The sequence below is a fragment of the Nannobrachium achirus genome (genome assembly GCF_963921795.1).
Source record: "Nannobrachium achirus genome assembly, chromosome: 13".
In the NCBI taxonomy this organism is placed as follows: Eukaryota; Metazoa; Chordata; class Actinopteri; order Myctophiformes; family Myctophidae; genus Nannobrachium; species Nannobrachium achirus.
The window spans coordinates 19,878,126-19,896,480 of NC_137833.1; the positions used below are offsets into that span (position 1 = coordinate 19,878,126).

Genomic DNA, 18,355 nt, shown 5'->3' on the forward strand with positions numbered 1-18,355 from the left:
AGCCCAGTATTTTATTTTCATTCGTTTGGATCTTTACTCTAAAGCCTAATCATGGTCAATGTATGCTACAGTTCATTGTACCTGGTCACAAGTTTTGACATTTCCCGACTTCGCTCACGTGCAACACCGTCGTATGACGAAGTATAACACAGGCTTCATACACAACAAGCTGTCGCGGGGGCGACCGCAGTTTAATAGTATAATATTATTGATTCACTTGATTAAAACCCTAACCGCGTCGCGGAGAGGAGCGACAACACCATAACAACCATTTCATTCTCACCATCGTGGCTGCTGACATGTGAATTCACCTTAGCTGAGTGTTATCTTAATATATTACCTGTTAGTCAGACTACTCGTTGCACGGCAGCATTGTAGGGGCGACACCGATGAATGGCACAACACGGCCATTCTCCGTTTATCTTCTTTATAAATTAATCGTATTAATATCGCCGTTGTACAAACCGGGCGGCGATAGCTATGAGATGAGATGAGTAGCTTCTTATTATAACTCTATGATGAGTACTGTAGCGTAAGTGTACATGCTGCACCGCGCTGAAAACCAAAACACACGCATGGCATCCGGTTCAATTCTTCTTCTGCCGAAAAAAACGAGCATATCTTCTGTTCTAGTGCTCCCCAGCGCCATGCGCCCCATTCACACACCTTTCAAGTGGTGCCTGGGAGGAACTACACGGCAGGTTGCAAAAATCTTTGCCTCGTTTGCTGCTGCAGAATGTGTTGTTATACCACGCCGCGGGCCGCGCCCATTCCCCGAAATTGCGTAGCAATGAGGGGAAATATCGTACCTGCGTACAGAGCCTTAAAATGCGTGCTTAGTACGCAAAATGCGTACGGGTTGGCAGGTCTGAAATAGTGTAATCGGTCAACCCTGGAGAGGAAAACAAGCACTACTTTAACCTCACGTCACCAGGCTTTTAAAGCAGTACCCGTGGAAAGCCTGCATTCTATTCCACATGAAGCAGCGTGATCCGGTGACTAGAACCCGCCCACTATACTGTATCCGCTCACATAAACCAACACGTGAATACACATACCGTTTCCGTATCCGCTTTACAGACAGAGATCTGCAGAAACATGCAAAGGGAACGGATCGTGAACCAACACTACATCCTGCTACTAGTGACGCAATTTTCCCGCCCTCAGACCAGAGAGAGCTTTCTGCTGTCTTGTGGAAGAAGAAAGTAAGCAGTGGGGAGGAGAGCCACCAACAAACCGTTTCTTAACTTTGATATTATAGATAGATAATACAGTATTATTTTCTACATTTGTGTTCTATTCATTCCAGAAGCGTTCTTTCCAAGATGCCTTCCACTCACGACTGGATAAACAACGCTTTGTGCGTTGCCGAAGAGATGTTTGGTAAGGGAAAAAACAGACTCAGACAGGACTTTGTTTGTGTGACAGGCAGCTCGTTCATGTGGACGTAGCGAGCTAATGTTAGCGTTGTGTGGCTAAACACCATGCTCCATCATCACATGTACCCTAGAGCCATTTAACTCTGAGAGGGTTCAAATATGGAACCAAAATATGCAGTGATGGTGGAAAAAGTACTCAAATGTTTGACTTAACAATACTGCAGTATTACAAGTAAAAAGTTCGGAATTCAAAATGTACTTTTGGTACTTAAAGTACTCATTATACCATTTTAAGTTTTCAGATGTAGACAAATCTTTTGAAAACAGCAGATCTACAAGCTCACAATGCGCCACAATTGTGTATTTGAATTGAAGTGAATGTTTTGTAAGAATAATCTAAATCTACCTAAATTGTTCATATAAATGTAGTGGAGTAAAAGTACAATATTTGAATCCAATATGTAGTGGAGTAGAAGTAAAAAAATATTGAAAATGGGAATTACCCAAGTAAAGTACAAATATCTCAAACATTGTACAGTATTTAAGTAAAGTATTTACTTAGATATTTAAGTATACTATACTTAAGTATTTAAGTAAAGTATTTACTTAAATATGTATATTTACTGTAAATATACGTAGATACTTAGTTTACACCACTGGTCATTTAACTCTGATGGGGTACAAATGGAACTAAATATGGACCTGGTTTGTTTACATGATGTTGTACCCTCTCAGAGTTACACCTGGATAAATACATTCTGAAAACTATTCTGAAATGATTTTATACATGTCTGTGTGCGATACAAACTTGTGTGTTTCCCCATTTCAGCTGCTTCTCAGAGCAACCCAAGCTCTGGATGGGAAGTTCAAGTAGTGGAGTTCTTCAAAGAGAAGCTTAAAGAAAAGGATGCTCACACCTTGGTAATTACTGTAAACATCATCTTTGATATTAGTGAGACTGACAGTTCAGCATTTCACTATACATCATGTTTTAATATCTTGGTTTTCATAAAACATTATGTTCTGCATATACATCATTGGATTGTAGACAGTAGAAGTGGTACCAAATGAAAGAAATTATCAGCTGAGAGGTACACTTACTGTATGTTTGAAATAACCACAGTAGAGCTAGAACAAACAAGGAGAAGTACATCGGTTATGGCAATAGAAATATGGAATAGTTTCATAGTTTGACTTGCGTTTAACAAATGTGGTTTATCCTAAAACTCCTATCTAGGTTCCATCTTTGAATGATGTTCCCCTACACTACTTGAAGCCCAACAGCTTGGTGAAGTTCCGCTGTTTAATACAAGACATGTTTGATCCAGAGTTCTACATGGGAACATATGAGATTGTTGATCCGACAACAAATGCCAGAGTAAGCAGTCACTTAGTTTGTACGTTTCAGTTGCATTATGATTAAGGAGTGGTTCTCTCTGTCCAGTCTTGCAGTTTCCATTGCGTGTTGTTTTCTACATTTTGTGATATGGGTTCTGTCGGTGTTTGATGTTACTTTCTGTCAATTTCCAGGTTTTGAGATGTGGAAAATACAAAGATGTCACAGAATGTGGGGTGAGTCATTCTATGTATTATATTTAGTCAGTTAAAATAAGGAATTTGCTAAACTTCAGCTTTCTCCAAAATGAGTAATTGGTGACCGCTTCTTGATCGTACTACAGCAGAATTGTACGTTTTCTGAAGCCGAACAATCACACTGTGGGTGCAAATAATAACTAACCGTTTAAAAAAAGATTTACTCTTGCTCATCAGGTCTCCCAGCACACTCGGTTTGTGTGAAGTACAGTAGACCTCTGCCTAGGACAGTAAATGTGGGCACAATTTTGCATTCTTGTGGGCCAGGGTGTGAACGCACAGTCGTGCTGTATGGAGTCATTTTATGGTCTGTGGTCAATTATACGATGCTTTGCTGGTAAACTTGTGTTATGTAGTCAGACAAGTAAACTATTTTAACTGGTATGATGGTGAGTAGACGATGACAGAAATGTAATTTTGGGTGAAATGTTTGAAAGAGTACACTCGCTCATTGTTTACTGTATGTATGTACAGGTGGACTTCAATTCCAGAGACATTGTGACATTAGAGCGGCAGACATTCTACTGTGTCCCTATTCCTGGAGAGAATCCCTGGGTGAAAGAGATATCCTTATTTGTAGCAGGCCACACATGGCTATCAGTTGACGGTGCATGAGTTGCTCACACTTGAAAGAGTTTAACATGGATTTTGCAGTATTGATTGATTTTTATTTGATAAATTCATGATAGTACAGAAATATTCGGATGGCACAAAAAGTCGGAAGACTTAATTCCATTGGGATCCAAAACAACAAATCATATGGTATCTTAAAGGAGCTATAGTCAACTTTTTCATTGTAGGGCCGACACTTTGTTTACATCCTAGTCTATAGACTAGAATGTAAACAAAGTGTCGGTCTGACAATGGCCAAAATGATTATTTTATCATTATTTTACGCTTTTTGTGGTCATTTTTGAATAGAAACACATATATGAAGCTTATTTTTTATAAAATATTTTCGAAACATTATTTTTATTTTAGCATCCGTTTTTCAAGAAAAAGTTGACTATAGCTCCTTTAACTAATGTCATGTTATTCTAAAATCGCTATACTAAAACATTCGATAAAAAATATTCTTTTGATCGTCTTTAGTTTATTTGTTGGATATCTAGTCCATAGTTTTTCCTTAACTCTGTCACACGGATATGCCTGTCCCAGCCAAGCGAGAGTGGTTCCCTCCACCTCTTATGTCCCCAGCAGACAGAAACGAAGCTATGAGGAGGATGATGATATGGACACACAGCCCCAGAAACAGAGGGATCCAAATAACGGTATGAGCACTTTGTATCATAAAGATCAAGAAATGACCTATACATTTAAAAATAAAAAAGTATTGTCCACTCATCACTTTGCAAATCAGCTGCAGAGTTGTGGTAAAACCGTTACGCAACATTCCTTATTTTTGTTTTCAGCTGACCTTTTCCTTTTGCGGGGCTCCTCCTGAAGAGATTTTCAGACAGTGTGTGTAAAACCGTCTCCTTCATGTCTAATGAATAGCTCAGTCTCTTTGTAAAATACCAGCATACTCCCTCCTTGCTCTGCAGGTCCTCATAGTCCCACAGAGCCACATGGCAACGGCGACTGTAAGCGCCAGGAGACAGAGGCTCCCTCAAGCCAGACCACGTCTGCCTCCCATCTGGACCTCAACTTCCCCCTGCCAGGAGAGAAGGGTCCGTCTTGCCTTGTCAAGGTAATATATCATCCCCTGCTGGTGGTTTGAGGCACCTGCCCTCTCATCAGTTTTAGCCACAGCCAGTACAAATACAATGGTGTTTGCCTACAACGCAACCAAAGGCATTTCACCTCCAAACATTCAGGACACGATTCCAACCCTTCCCACTCACTTAAATCAGCTAACACAGGAGGTCTATTTGAGCATTCCCTGAAAGACTCTGGACACTACAGGTCCTAGAGTCAAGAAATCAATCAATCGATCACTCCCAAGTATCTTCTGTAGTCTAAAGACTTGCATAGTAATGTTGTATACAGACAGACTACAATGGCAAATCCCCAAATTTACAAGACAATTTAAATTAATGTGAAGCATCTGAATGTGTGTTAGGGGTATAAAAAAAAAGAAGAAAACATAGCGGATGGTTTGTCTTGCAATTAGCAGCTCTTCTGTTGACAGGTGTATGAAGGGTGGGACAGCTTCAAACTGAACGACACACTAGAGGTCTACGGGATCCTGTCGGTCAGTCCTGCCCTCAGCGCACTGGCAGACGAGAAGTAAAGCCCTTTTTAAATAAGTCTCAATGTGTCATTTCATTCTGTTTTTGGTTCTGTTGTGTCTTTTATGTTGCTCATTATTGTGTTATCCGTCCACGCACAGAGATGGCTCGTCATCACTCCTGGAACCCACAGAATGCATGGAAACTGCAGAGGAGCAGAGAGTCCACAGCCCACCTGCCTCGTTAGTGCCTCGCCTCCACATGCTGTATGCCAAACCCCTGCCCCACAACAATCCTTTGCTGCCCCCTGCTGCTTTGGAGGACAACAGTGCCTGTAAGTTCGGTGGTTCTCCAAATGTTTTTATTTCGAGGACCCCCCAGTTTGGTATGCATTAGACCACAGACCCTCCCTTAACTCTTGACGGTGTACAGGTCCATTTGGTTGCATCAGAGATGTGACTATGTCCTTTTGGTTCCTAACTATCAGGATTACTATTTGACTGGGGACCCCCTGGAACCCCCTCAAAGGCCCCTGGGGGTCCCTGGACCTCACTTTGAGAACCACTGCTGTAAAAAAGTTTTAAGAACACAGAATCAGAGATGCAGACATCTGTCAATCACTTTTACTGTAGCGTGCTCTGTCTTCACTTAGGCATTCTTTTATTGGCATCGTTTCGGTCACTTAGATCTTCATCAGGCATAGTTTTAATCATAGGATTCTACTACTATATCGTAACTGTGGGGGAGAAACGTATGTCCAAAACTGTTAGGAAAAAAGAAAAGAAAGAACTTCCAATGGATAGTACTTGGTAATTATTGTAGAATGCCTGATGAAGTTCTGAGTGACGAAAACGTTTCTCTACTGGTCAAGTTCACAGTTCCGACGCACCTGTCCCTGTAGGTGTGCAAAATGACTTTTTTCTTCAATGTAGCGTGCTCACAATTAGTCATAAGTAGGCATTTCGATGAACATATACTGTACTGTTGATCTGTGATTCTCATCCTGGATGATATGGTCAGTATTGCCACACCGCACTTTGAAATTAGTACAAGCTGAACGTTTCTTCTTAGTATTAATTACTTGTTTTAAGTCTTTATCCCTCTTCGTCATCCTCAGTTTTATCTTCGGCCCTGGGTGACATGGCGTCTGTCAGGACGGAGTTGTTGAATTACCTCACTCACTTGCTCCTGGGCGACACGCTGGCGGCTGAGTACCTCCTCCTCCACCTCATCTCCAATGTGTAGGCATCACGTCTTTCCTACTTTTTGTGCAACAGTTAATTGAACTAATAGCCATTGGTTTCTTTTAGAATGGGAACTGTTTAAAAAAAATAGCCAAGATGCAGTCATTTTGCTCCCCGTCTCAATGCAACTGATGACTGATCTTGCGTCATCATTTATGGTATGGTTCATTTTGTCACTCTGCAGGTACACCAGGAGAGATGTTCTCCCACTTGGAAAATTCGCATTGAACCTCAGTGGCTGTCCTGCTCCTAACTCATACACTGAACAGTTGTACCAAGCCCTCCAAAACCTAGTGCCTTGTGTGAGTTAACTATTACTACTAGTTATAATACACAGTGCTCCCCTTTCATCATGTTGGTAATAGACCTGTCACAATTATTACATAATCATCTAATCGCAATTAATTTAGATATTGCAATTATTTTTCATAATCATTTCCATGTTAAAAATAGCGGAAATGGCAGATCTACAAGCTTACAACGCGTCACGTGATGCACTGTAAGCTTGTTGTAGAAAATTATGAAATATGTCAGAAATCTGCCCTGTGCAGTTTGTTATTATGAAGCCTAAATGGCAAACATAAAATAAATGAAGTTTGTATTCATGTTCCAGTCTTCAATGCCGAAAACACAATTAAATCGCTAATCGCAATTATTTGTGTGACAATTAAAAGAGTTCTCTAACCCCCTCTGCCAGTCGTACCGCCTGAGCATGAGCCTCCAGAACATGAACCGCTTGCGGATGGTGCCTAAGAAGGACTACACTGCCAACCGACTGGTGAGCGGGGTCCTGCAGCTGGCCAGGAATACCTCCCTCTTCTTAGACGAGACCCAGCTAGAGCAGGGACAGCTGGACACCACAGGTGAGGCCTGTCGGAAACCACTAGGGGAGGACATTGAGACACGTGGCTCTGGCTAATAATCACACCAAAGACTGAAGCATGTCCTTTGTAACGTCTACTTTGTGTTCTTTAATATTCATGATCGGTCTAGATGTTAAGTTTGGTACTTTCATACGGCAACATGGGTCTGAGATGGGGGTTCAGGGGTGTTGCACCAAATTCTGGGCCCTGGGTACAAGGCTTCACTGCGGGCCCCCCGTGAATGTTCTTCATAGGGGGAGATTGTTTAACCCATTTAGACTGGGAACGCATTATGATCTGCTATTTTTGGAAGATTTGTGTAAGTCTTTGAATATTTCAAATCCTTCTAAGGTTTTAAAAAAAACCTATGTTTCGATGTCACTTTTTCATGTGAAGGACCCCCAAAATGATATGTATTTGGCCACGGACCCCCATCTCAAAATATTTAGTTCCAGGGACCCCCCAGAAGCAAAATTTGAGTTACAAATGTTCGCTTAAAAAAATAGATATATTCAAAGATTTTTCCAGCATTTTCACGACTTTTCTAAAATAGCAGATATACAAGCTCGCAGTGCTGCGCTGTGAGCTTGTATATCTGCTATTTTTCAATATCTAAAGCATAAAATAATTAAAGCCCCTCCACCTTGGGCCCTAGTAACTCAGTCCCTCTTTTCCCCCCCTTGTGACGCCCCTGTCTGTAGGTGTGCAGAACATCACTGCCCTTGGCAACGTGATCTCGTGGCAGAAGGTTGATTATGACTTCAGCTACCACCAGATGGAATTCCCCTGCAATATTAACGTGCTCATCGCGTCAGAGGGCCGCTCGCTGCTGCCGGTGAGTGCAGACGGGGACCAAAGCATGTGCTCTAGGGCAGGCCCAGTGGTTCCCACATGTTTTAGCTTGAGAACCCTAAAGAGAAATGTGGTTCTCCCTGGGACTGTACAAAAATAAATTATGAATGAATCACTTCACCCCTAACTGATTTCTTTCACTATTTCTTACGTTTTATTTTTTTATTTAGTTTTTCCTTCTTTTGAAAAAGTTTTTAGAAATTTTCGGAAACATTTAAATTCTTCGTTGATAATTCTTTTGAAATAAATAACGATAAAAAGAATAATTGTAAGAAACGTAAAACAAGGGATGTTTACCTGTCTGTGACCCATAACAAAGGCCCTGTGACCCACAAAAATGGGTCCCGGCTGCAGTGTTTGGGGAAACACTGCTACAGGCTGCAACAGACTCGGGGTATAGGTTTCCTGTCCGCTTCCCGGGAGACTGACACGTGCTGAACGCCGGTGGTGGTGGTGGGGGGGGTGGGGGGGTGAGGGTGGTGTTTTCCACTCCCCTTCACGCTGGCATCTCTACAACCATTGGTCCTTAGCAGCCGAGCAGGCCCCGGCCACCTAGTGCTCCGGCTTTAGACCCGGTGGCACTGTGTTGCGAGCGGCCCGTGGAATGCACCGTGTGCTATTCCTGTGTGTTGCTCTAATGAGTTGCCATGGCGGCAGCTGTGCCACAGGAACAATCCTGGGAGAGGCGTCAGGCTAGGCCATCTATTAGGCTGCAGTGAAGGGCAGTGTGGAATAAACACACAGGCTGCAGATCACGGGTCAGAAGTACAGTACGTGCTCTTTTGTTTACACTAGGGAAGTTGGCGGAGCACAAAAAGGATGGAAGCCAGAAATTCCGTGTCCGGAAAAATATAGTAATGTAAGACAAAACTTTACTAACCACATTAAACCCTGGCGTTCCTGTTATGGGCACGTCGTCATTGGCGAAATGTTCAAAAATGGCAGATCCACAAAGCGTTGTATCGGGACACGTTGTGAGCTTTCAAATCTGCTATTCGGTGTACAACAAAGTGTGCAGGGCTTAGAGCAGCACTTCGCCCATTTTCTTCGTAGAATTGGTCCTCACTAATGCTCATTGTAAGATGGCAAAGTCTCCGTCTTCTCACTCCTCGTCTCATTGGTGGGCTATGGACCGTTCCGAATCCCACCTCTCAATGACATCATTGATGGTGATTCCAAGCTAATAGAAACTAGAGCATTTCTATTCCTGGAAAGTTGGCGTGCTGAAATAGAAGCCACTGTTCTTACACTGATGAAAGAATGAAAACGTTTGAAATCTTGTTTGAAAATGACCAAACCTGCCCACCGATATCACTAAGAGAAGGAAGGTTTTGAGCTGCCTATAGCCCTACTCTTAAGTCACAGAGCGAGGAAACAGACATGGTACCATCTTACAATGTGCATTAGTGGAGATTAATTATATGAAGATTATGGGGGGGGGGGGGGGAAATAAAAAGGGAAGTGGTCCTTTAAGTGGTCTAATTTGGTTTATTAATGAAAGCTTTGTTTCTGTTGGACTGGGGTTTTGGCAAACTCCAAAATCAAGCCTACTGCATGAACAGTAATACTGTCTGCACACAAAAATGCAGTGCATATCGAACATATGTCCAGATAAGATATCTACCATTTGACCAGCCCCTGGATATTCCTACATGTGTTTTGGGGAAATAGTTTTTCCTTGGCCTGCCTTGCTTATATATTTTTCTTTCCTTGATCTCACAGTCAGACTGTCAGGTTCACATGAAGCCGCAGGTCAGCCCAGACAACATGGAGGAGTATTTTACCACCATGCAACAAATGGTGACACCGTCACGGCTCAACAACTTCCGCCTGTATCTGACGGTGGCCCGAACCATGGACTACAGTATCTCCGATGAGGTCACAAAGGTGGGATATAAGAGACATCTTCATTCTGAGTCTGGTTGATAGCTGCATTTACACAGAGTAAAGGGGGGACTAACCTGGAAATGATCATCTGGGTGTGGGGGCGGGCAGGGAGACCTGCTTTACCTGCAGGGTTCCTACAGAAGTATGGAATTACATTTTAGTAATTTCCAGGTCTGGATAAGTATAGAAATAAGAGTATAGAAAAAAAGAAAATATAATTTCCTTATGCAGTAGTTGTACACATTCGTCATGTCCATGAACACAGTGAAAAAAGAGGCTTCACAGGCGGCGTGAACATTTAATTGTTTTTTATTAATTGTTTTTTACTCATTGGTTGTTTACAGCCGAGGAAACTGAAGATTTTTCTATGTCTTTCACTGCTGGCTTCTCCTACCTGTTAACGCGGGCGCTAATCCAGTTCCCATCGTGCGCGATCGGACACTGCTATGCATCGTGTGTTCGCGTATTCCATCAGCTTCTCAAATCCTTTTAAATTTTAATCCGTCCGCTCCATAATGTGTCTGTGTAGAAACCGATCCCGGAGCATTAGTTCCGGCCTATTTTAGTTCGGCTTCGATAATCTTTTTTATTTTTTTATTAAAGCTTATTAAATCTTCGGGTTCCTCGGGCATAGCAGAGAAGCCCTACAAACGGGTATTTTTTTGGCAGAGGTTGTGTTAATTGGTGTGACAAATCTACAGAGAATTCTGTAAATCTCAGTCTGGAAAAGTATGGATTTTCCTTTTCTTTTTTTAAACTTAATTTTTATTTGCAGTTTGTCACATGTACAAAAACCCACAGGGTCAACATCATTACAACAGTTGAAATATCACATTTTAGTCCATATTAAATATAAAATTGTTCGTGGTCAGCCTCCATGTATCCACACAATAAGTATGGCATTTTAAAATGGAAAAATGTGTAGGAACCCTGTACTTGCCTTCTATTATCATTCTGCACTTTGAACTAATTTGTTATTTTATTTGTTATTTCTTTCCCCAGGCAGTTGAGGAGGACTTTGTAGATATGCGGAAGGACGATCCCCAGAGTGTTACTGCTGAAGACCTCCATAGGTTGCTTGTGGTAGCAAGGTGCGCTGTGGTTAACGCCTTCTTTCTCATTTTATGACAGTCTTATGGCATATCTAGTTTAGGGCTGTAACGATTATGACATTTGACTTGACGATTAATTGTCGCACAGACAATTGCGATTAACGATTTAATTGTTTTTGTTGCTGAACACTGGAGCATATGAATAAAAAAATACATTTCTGTTTGGCTTTGAAGTTGCACAGGGCAATTTTGACAAATAACCTAAATATACAAAGGAATGACTGGCATATTTAATAACTTTAATTCTTTGTACATTTATAGTGGAAATAGCCGACCTACAAGCTCACAACGCATGCTTGTAGATCTGCTATTTCCACTACTTTTTTAAAAGTGTTTGAAAAGAACATTTCTCAACATGGAAATGATTATGACAATTATGCAAAACAATTGCGATTACCGCAAATAATTGCGATTGGGCGATTATGTTATAATTGTGACAGGCCTAATTTAGTTATGATAATCAACTTGATCCGTCGATCAAATTTGTTATTACTTTTTACAAAAGAACATGACAAACCAAATATAGCAAGAATACAAAGGTTGACACTCTGTTACAAATATTTGGGCTGCCGTCTCTCTCATTGCGTAGGGTTTTGTGACATTGCAGTGGTAGATTTCTTTTTGCCTATCCTAAAATCCTCATTCACATGAGGAAGTGAGTGTGAATGACACATGGCTAACCACAAATAGCAGATCTACAAGCTCACAAGTATTTCCAAATGTCTGTACTTTTACTTCTATTCCACTACATCTCAGAGGCAAATATTGTACTTTTACTCCACTACAATTATTTGAAAACCATAGTTACTAGTTACTTTGTAGATTTAGAAATCTACATAATCTTATCTTTCATACATTTTGAACTTGTGAATTGGGACATTCTGCTTCTACTTTTGGTACTTAAAGGAGTAGTTCACCACCAAAATGACTTTTTTTCTATTGATTACTCATGCCATGGAGACTAATAATATCTTTAGTTTTTTGTCACATTCCTAAGACAAAAATGTGATAACAATAAATTTACCCCCATTCGTTCCGGATGCATCCGGAATCAATGGGGGTAAATTTACTCAAATAAAAATGTTGTCTTAGGAATGTGACAAAAAACAAAAAATATTATTGAAGTCTCCATGGCATGAGTAATCAATAGAAAAAAAGTCATTTTGGGGGGTGAACTACTCCTTTAAGTACATTCCGACACCAATACCTTTGTACTTTCACTCAAGTACATTTTGAATTCCGGAATCTTACTTGAAACGGAGTATATCTACATTGCCTTGAAACTTTTACTTTAGTAAAAAAAAAAACATGTAAATACTTCTTTGATCACTGTCTTTAACTACTGCCACCATCCTCAGGTTGCTGTCTCTCAGCCTGGGACAGACCAGCCTTTCACGAGACGGTTGGATGAGGGCCAAACAAGTTGAAATGCAGAGGAGGAGCAGGACGGAACAGCCCAAGTGTGTCAACGGCAACGAGCCATGATCCCACCACTGCACCCCTCATGTGGAAAATAATGACAAAGTAAGCAATTTACCCCGAGTGAGAGGACATTATGCTCTCATAATGTCCGCAGTGCGGGTGTGATCGGACGAGGCGCCAGCCGAGTCCGATAACACCCGCACTCAGGACATTATGAGAGCATAATGTCCGACCCCGAGTGGTAAATAGCTTTTCTACCACTTTTTCCCGTATACATGAAAGAAAACACATAGTTGTAACTTGCAAGGATCTTAAGTTACAATCATTATTGCCTATAAAACTTCCGCCATAACAACAAATAGTGCCACAAACAACATCTTCTACTCACCACCAGATGGCGCCAACTCCATGCTGAGACAGATGTCTAGCTTACGCGACCGAGTATTTCCCGGTGAATCTGTGCGCAAAGGTGGGGGCCGATGGGCAAGGAGGGTTGCGAGCTTATGAGAAACAACTAAAATAAGACCTTAAAACCTGGCGAAAACAGTTGCGTGCATTAGCGCAAATGGAAAACATTCAATTAACTTCTGAAAAGCCTACACGGCCTTTAAACAGCGTGCATACGGTGCATTAGATGAGGATAAATGAAATCATTAAATGGAAATCATTAAATTAACTTCTGAAAAGGCTTCTTCTAAGCCTACACTATATAGCCTACTAAAAACGAGTGAATCTTGCCACACGTGAATAATTGTGGTTCAGTGGTTGTAAACAATAACACAGACAATATAAAATCCTTAGTCTAGTTGTGGGAAGAAAAGGATATCATCATCATCATGGCCCCAAATAACTTTTAAATATCTTGCAATTGGAGACGAGTCTCTTACTAAATCGGCAAGAGTGCCTCTCATTTTCAATACATAAAGGCTAAGCTATAGAACCTCTCCATCATCAGCAATAGTCAGTGGTGGTGCGTGTCCCCCAGACCCCCACACTCCCAAGCCCCCACCTTTGCGCACAGATTCACCGGGAAATACTCGGTCGCCTAGCTTACAGCTAAGCTAACGTCAGTTAAAAGCACCGTTCCGGCCGTAAATAGAGGCTGTTCGCTTCCAGAAAGGCATAGGTTCAGAGAAAAGGGGCTTTAAAGTTGGCGGATTGCATTGGATCCAAATAAATCGGCGACGATAGTACGCACGTTAGTAAACATAGGACAGCTGCGACCGTCATTTGTTGGTGGGGGGAAAGGTGTTCCGACCATAGGTTCCGACTCCCTCCTGAAGTCCCCGGATGCGTTCATCGCGTATTGATCTCGGAAATGTGCCTCATTTGCATGTACATCCGGGCATTTCACACATTCCGGCTATTGTGGCCTCATTTACTACTGTTTTAAGCCAATCACAATCCAGTATTTGAACACGTGACTCGAAAAAGTGGTAGAAACATGTTTTGATACTACTTTACAAAATGAAAAAAGGTGCTAAAAATAAATGTTCTGTTCATGTATAAAATAGTTCACGTTGTCTTTTCCACCTTTTGTACTATGCTCTGCCTCGGTGCAGTTTCATTTCTATTTTTGATATTAACAGTTGTTGAAAATAGTTGTTAATGGGGTTGGGTGTACATCTATATACTGCCATTAAGGCTTAAGTGACATAAGCCTTGGATTCAATTTAAATACTGTTATTGGTGGGATTCTTCTAACAAAATATAAAGCTAAACCATTTTCCAAATGTTCTTCCTGACCAATCTTCTTGTTTTATATTGATTGTTGGTCTCAATGTAAATAAAGCAACTAAGTATGTAAGAATTATTCCCCTTTTCAATGTATTCTTTCCTGCACTAAAGGTCACCATTTGACACATTCTGCCATTGAAGGTGTTAAGATTTGGTGCAGCCATGTTGGGCATTATGTTATGGTGTGGTGTCTTGTCATTACTGGCATCTGTCAAACCTAAAGCCAAACTTGTCCATTCTTTAGATCAGTATCCCAAACAGTGGCTTTGGTCCCATTTGTGGGTCACAGACCAATTTTTATGGATCACAACTCCAAGATAAAATCAAATTATTTTCCGACATTTAAAATATATATTTTAAAACAAATCTGAGAAATTACATTAATAAAATGATTACAATAGCTGATCTTCAAGCTCACAGCACAAACGTTGTGAACTTGTTAGATCTGCTATTTCCACTAGTTTGGGTCCTGGGTGAACGTCAAATCTCTTCTTGCGCTAAGACAATTGGGAAACACTGCTTTAGATGATTTTGATCCGACAGGATGACAGGAAAAAAAAAGCAGATGCTGCTTGGGTGCCAAGCATGAGGTCCCCAGACAATCTAACCACCATTCTGGACATGTATCAGGCAAACATGAGCTTGTGGATTCCCTATTTTTTACATTTAGAGATTGTTGTTGGCCAGGAACAATCATGCATTTGATGCAATAACCCATTAGTTACTGCTATGCCCCAATGCTTATTTGTGTCCCCTGAAAGTGTGCCGTGCTTTGTTATATTAAGTACCACACCTGAAGAGGGTAAGAATAAATATGTTTTAATATTCAATAAAATTTGAGTACAACATGGAAAAACATGACAACAGTCAGCTGTTGAGGAAGTGAACTACAACCACAGACATTCAAAACGACATGATACTAATGTTGGAAAATGTGCTTAATGCAGTGCAATCATACATTTAAACCTCTCATCACATGATAACGTAAATACCTTTGTACATTATCTATGGACGGGATCCTCATGGGTAAAGTCAACCACAGACAAATGAAAAGTTGGTTTCAAAAGCACTTGGTGTTACAAAAAAAAGAAAAAAAAAAAACATCTCACCCAGCAAAAGTAAGATTAAATATAAATATGACAGCTTTTGCATATAACGGAAAATCTCAAGATACCCCTCTAGGATTGTGGCCAAATCTCACAGGAATGTTAATAAAAGATGAATGCTCCTTCTAAAGCAAATTTAGGTAACAGTTCCACCATTTGCATTAGTAAATGAAGATTGTTTTCATTAATTAAAACCCACACGGTTCCTCTTATGTTAAAGCCTTACATAACTTTTTCTCCCACCCTCCCTATTCATTTTAAAGCTCTTTGGCAACACCAGACAATATCAACAGGTGGTTTAGTAACTGATGAGCCAGCCACAACACAATGCAGCGCCCCCACAAAGCAGGCCGGTCCGCCCACGTGCCACAGCAACACGACGTATCAGTTCAAAAATACATTTGTCATAGGCTTTAAAGTAACCACTGGTGTGCCAGCTGAACGCAGAACAGAGCGGCAAATACCATTAAAAAAAAGAAAAAAGGTTTAAAGTTGTCAATCTTTATCTTGGGATATTCCTACATTAGACATTATGATACAGTAAATAGATACCAATATTATATACAGTACGACACCAGAATCAAGTGTCCAAGAATAGATCCCTATACCGTGGCTCATATTTCCTAGGTCTGATGGGAGACCATTACCCAAGCCTCATGCTGCATTCACACTGAGAGAAGCCAAGCTAATGGTTTGCTTGGTAATGCAATGTATTCTCTATGCAAACCAGCTTTAAAAAATTCCAAGCTTTTTTTCCAGCTTGGAAATTTTAAAAGCTGGTTTGCATAGAGAATACATTGAATTACCAAGCAAACCATTAGCTTGGCTTGTCTGTATGTGAATGAGGCATTAACCCATTAAGACCTGGAATTATTCTATGCTTTAACTATTGAAAAATAGCAGATATACAAGCTCACAGCGCGGCACCGAGTGCCTCACTGAGAGCTTGAAGATCTAACTCGACACAAATGCGTTCCAGGTCAAATGATGCAAAACCTCATCTGATGAGGGTTAACAAAACGCAGTATATAACATACTGACGCTTGCAGCATAGTAGCACATGGTATATCTTATCCAGGTCTAAAGAGAGCACACCTTAATACAAGCAGCAGCAGGGAATAAAGCCCCACACATACAGTACAATATGGTACATACTGTACACACAACCATGATTTCAGTTCCTCAAAAGTTGCTAGAAATATCCCGAGATAGTTTATCGACATAAAACAACCCTCCCTGAACATGATTTCCTACCACATATACAGTACACAACAAACAAACAAAAAAATGTAACAACAGAACAGAGTTAAAAAGGTAGATTTTTGCCATAAATACCTGATACACACAATCCCACTTGAAGTTCCTGTTAAGGCAAGTACAGTAGGTTTTAGATTTCGGGGAGTGCCTGAAGTATCAAACAGTGTTTCTAATGATCGGGCGGGCCTCATTGCATATACCGATATGCTACACTTCAGTCTTTGTCAAACATGCAACATTAATGTATAACGCCGACTGGGGAACTTAGCTCGAACGCACCGTCAAGAGACATTTAGTACAACCATTTAGCATATTAACAAAATTCTATTCACACATTATCAAAAAAAACAACATCAGCTCTAACCAGTATACGCGCCTGGTTATTCATAGTTAAGGGTCATCGTATTGGGCATCCTTGTCAAAATAAAATACTTACATAGCCTTTCAAACCTAAGCTGCCACTCTAGCATTAATACAAAAGCCAAAGTGAATGAAGATACCCCTCATGTCCATAAATATATGTGTATTGTGTATATATATACGTATATACTATATAGAATTAATAAATTGAAAGGTTCTACTCAGGGAACAGATATACATACAATACTCACTGTACATATCAAACAGTATACTCTTACTAAGATCTTATGTGGTCATTAATTTCTACAGTAGTATATTATTTCCTAGGTTACACTTGACAACACTGATATTACATAGGCCCGACTATGCCTCTCCTTGTCTGTTTTCTTATGGCTATACAAAGGGTAATATGAAACACAGAAACTGCCTTTTGAAATCACAACACATTTGGTCAGATTCTACCACCGTTTAGAAATGCAGCTATCAGATGTGGCCTATAACCACAAATGCCAATAAGTGACCTGCACATATGGGATCACATATACGGTAGGTACGTAGTTACAGAGTTGATCTTTCACCATGCAGTCAGTATTTACCTGCCACATATAACCTCACATGCAACCATAGAGGGCAATCAATTGAGAAGAAATGGACAGTCATATGTTTACATGCACATAAATTATCTAATTAGAATATGGTCATGAGACTCTGACCATAAGTGTACATGGCTTAAAACATGAATCATGTTAATTCTGTCTCTAATTACATCACTCTAGTTACTCATAATATGAGTATTCAAACGGCACTTAAAACACAGAATGCCGCAATATTAATTAATATAAATTTTAGATTTTGGATGTACAGTATATACAAACCAGAGCCTGAGCATGTCAGCAAATCTATATTTATGACACATTCCTATCATACCGTGAACATATTGCATTGTTGTTTAATTTCACATGCCTATCTTTCTGCACAATATACGTGACTATACATTTCCTTTGTCTTTATGTCCATCATACATATTTTTCAAGCAGTAGTAGAGGGATAAGCCTGAAAGATTTAAATGGGAGCAACATACGTAAATATCATACCTAATCAAGAATGAAGTTTACTAAAGTAGGGAACTTATTCATATCGCACATAGCCTAAAGGCAACAGCTGACATATTTCTGTCAACTGGTTTTGAGCATGTGTGGCTGAATGAGAATGACGCTTTCTTCTTTTGCAATGAAGGAAGGAAGGAAGGAAGGAATAATTGCATTTTTTTTGTGCATGTAAACATACTACAGTCATTGTCTTGTCAGAATTAGATACACTTATGTTCTGTACAAGATTCTTTGTAAACATTGTTTAGTTCAACTAAGGGGTC

At 40.4% G+C, this 18,355-nt stretch overlaps 1 protein-coding gene across 1 annotated transcript; it reads left to right on the forward strand.

Moving 5' to 3' along the window:
- The first annotated feature begins 1,256 nt into the window (after positions 1-1,256).
- Positions 1,257-12,645, forward strand: mcmbp (minichromosome maintenance complex binding protein). The gene is made up of 16 exons (XM_080740941.1): positions 1,257-1,383; positions 2,209-2,300; positions 2,617-2,757; positions 2,910-2,951; positions 3,447-3,536; positions 4,114-4,243; positions 4,517-4,662; positions 5,104-5,201; positions 5,305-5,477; positions 6,261-6,384; positions 6,572-6,689; positions 7,085-7,250; positions 7,952-8,085; positions 9,825-9,989; positions 10,992-11,080; positions 12,460-12,645. The coding sequence occupies exons 1-16, from the start codon at positions 1,326-1,328 to the stop codon at positions 12,584-12,586; spliced, it is 1,893 nt and encodes a 630-aa protein (XP_080597067.1). The 5' UTR covers positions 1,257-1,325; the 3' UTR covers positions 12,587-12,645.
- The last annotated feature ends 5,710 nt before the right edge of the window (positions 12,646-18,355 follow it).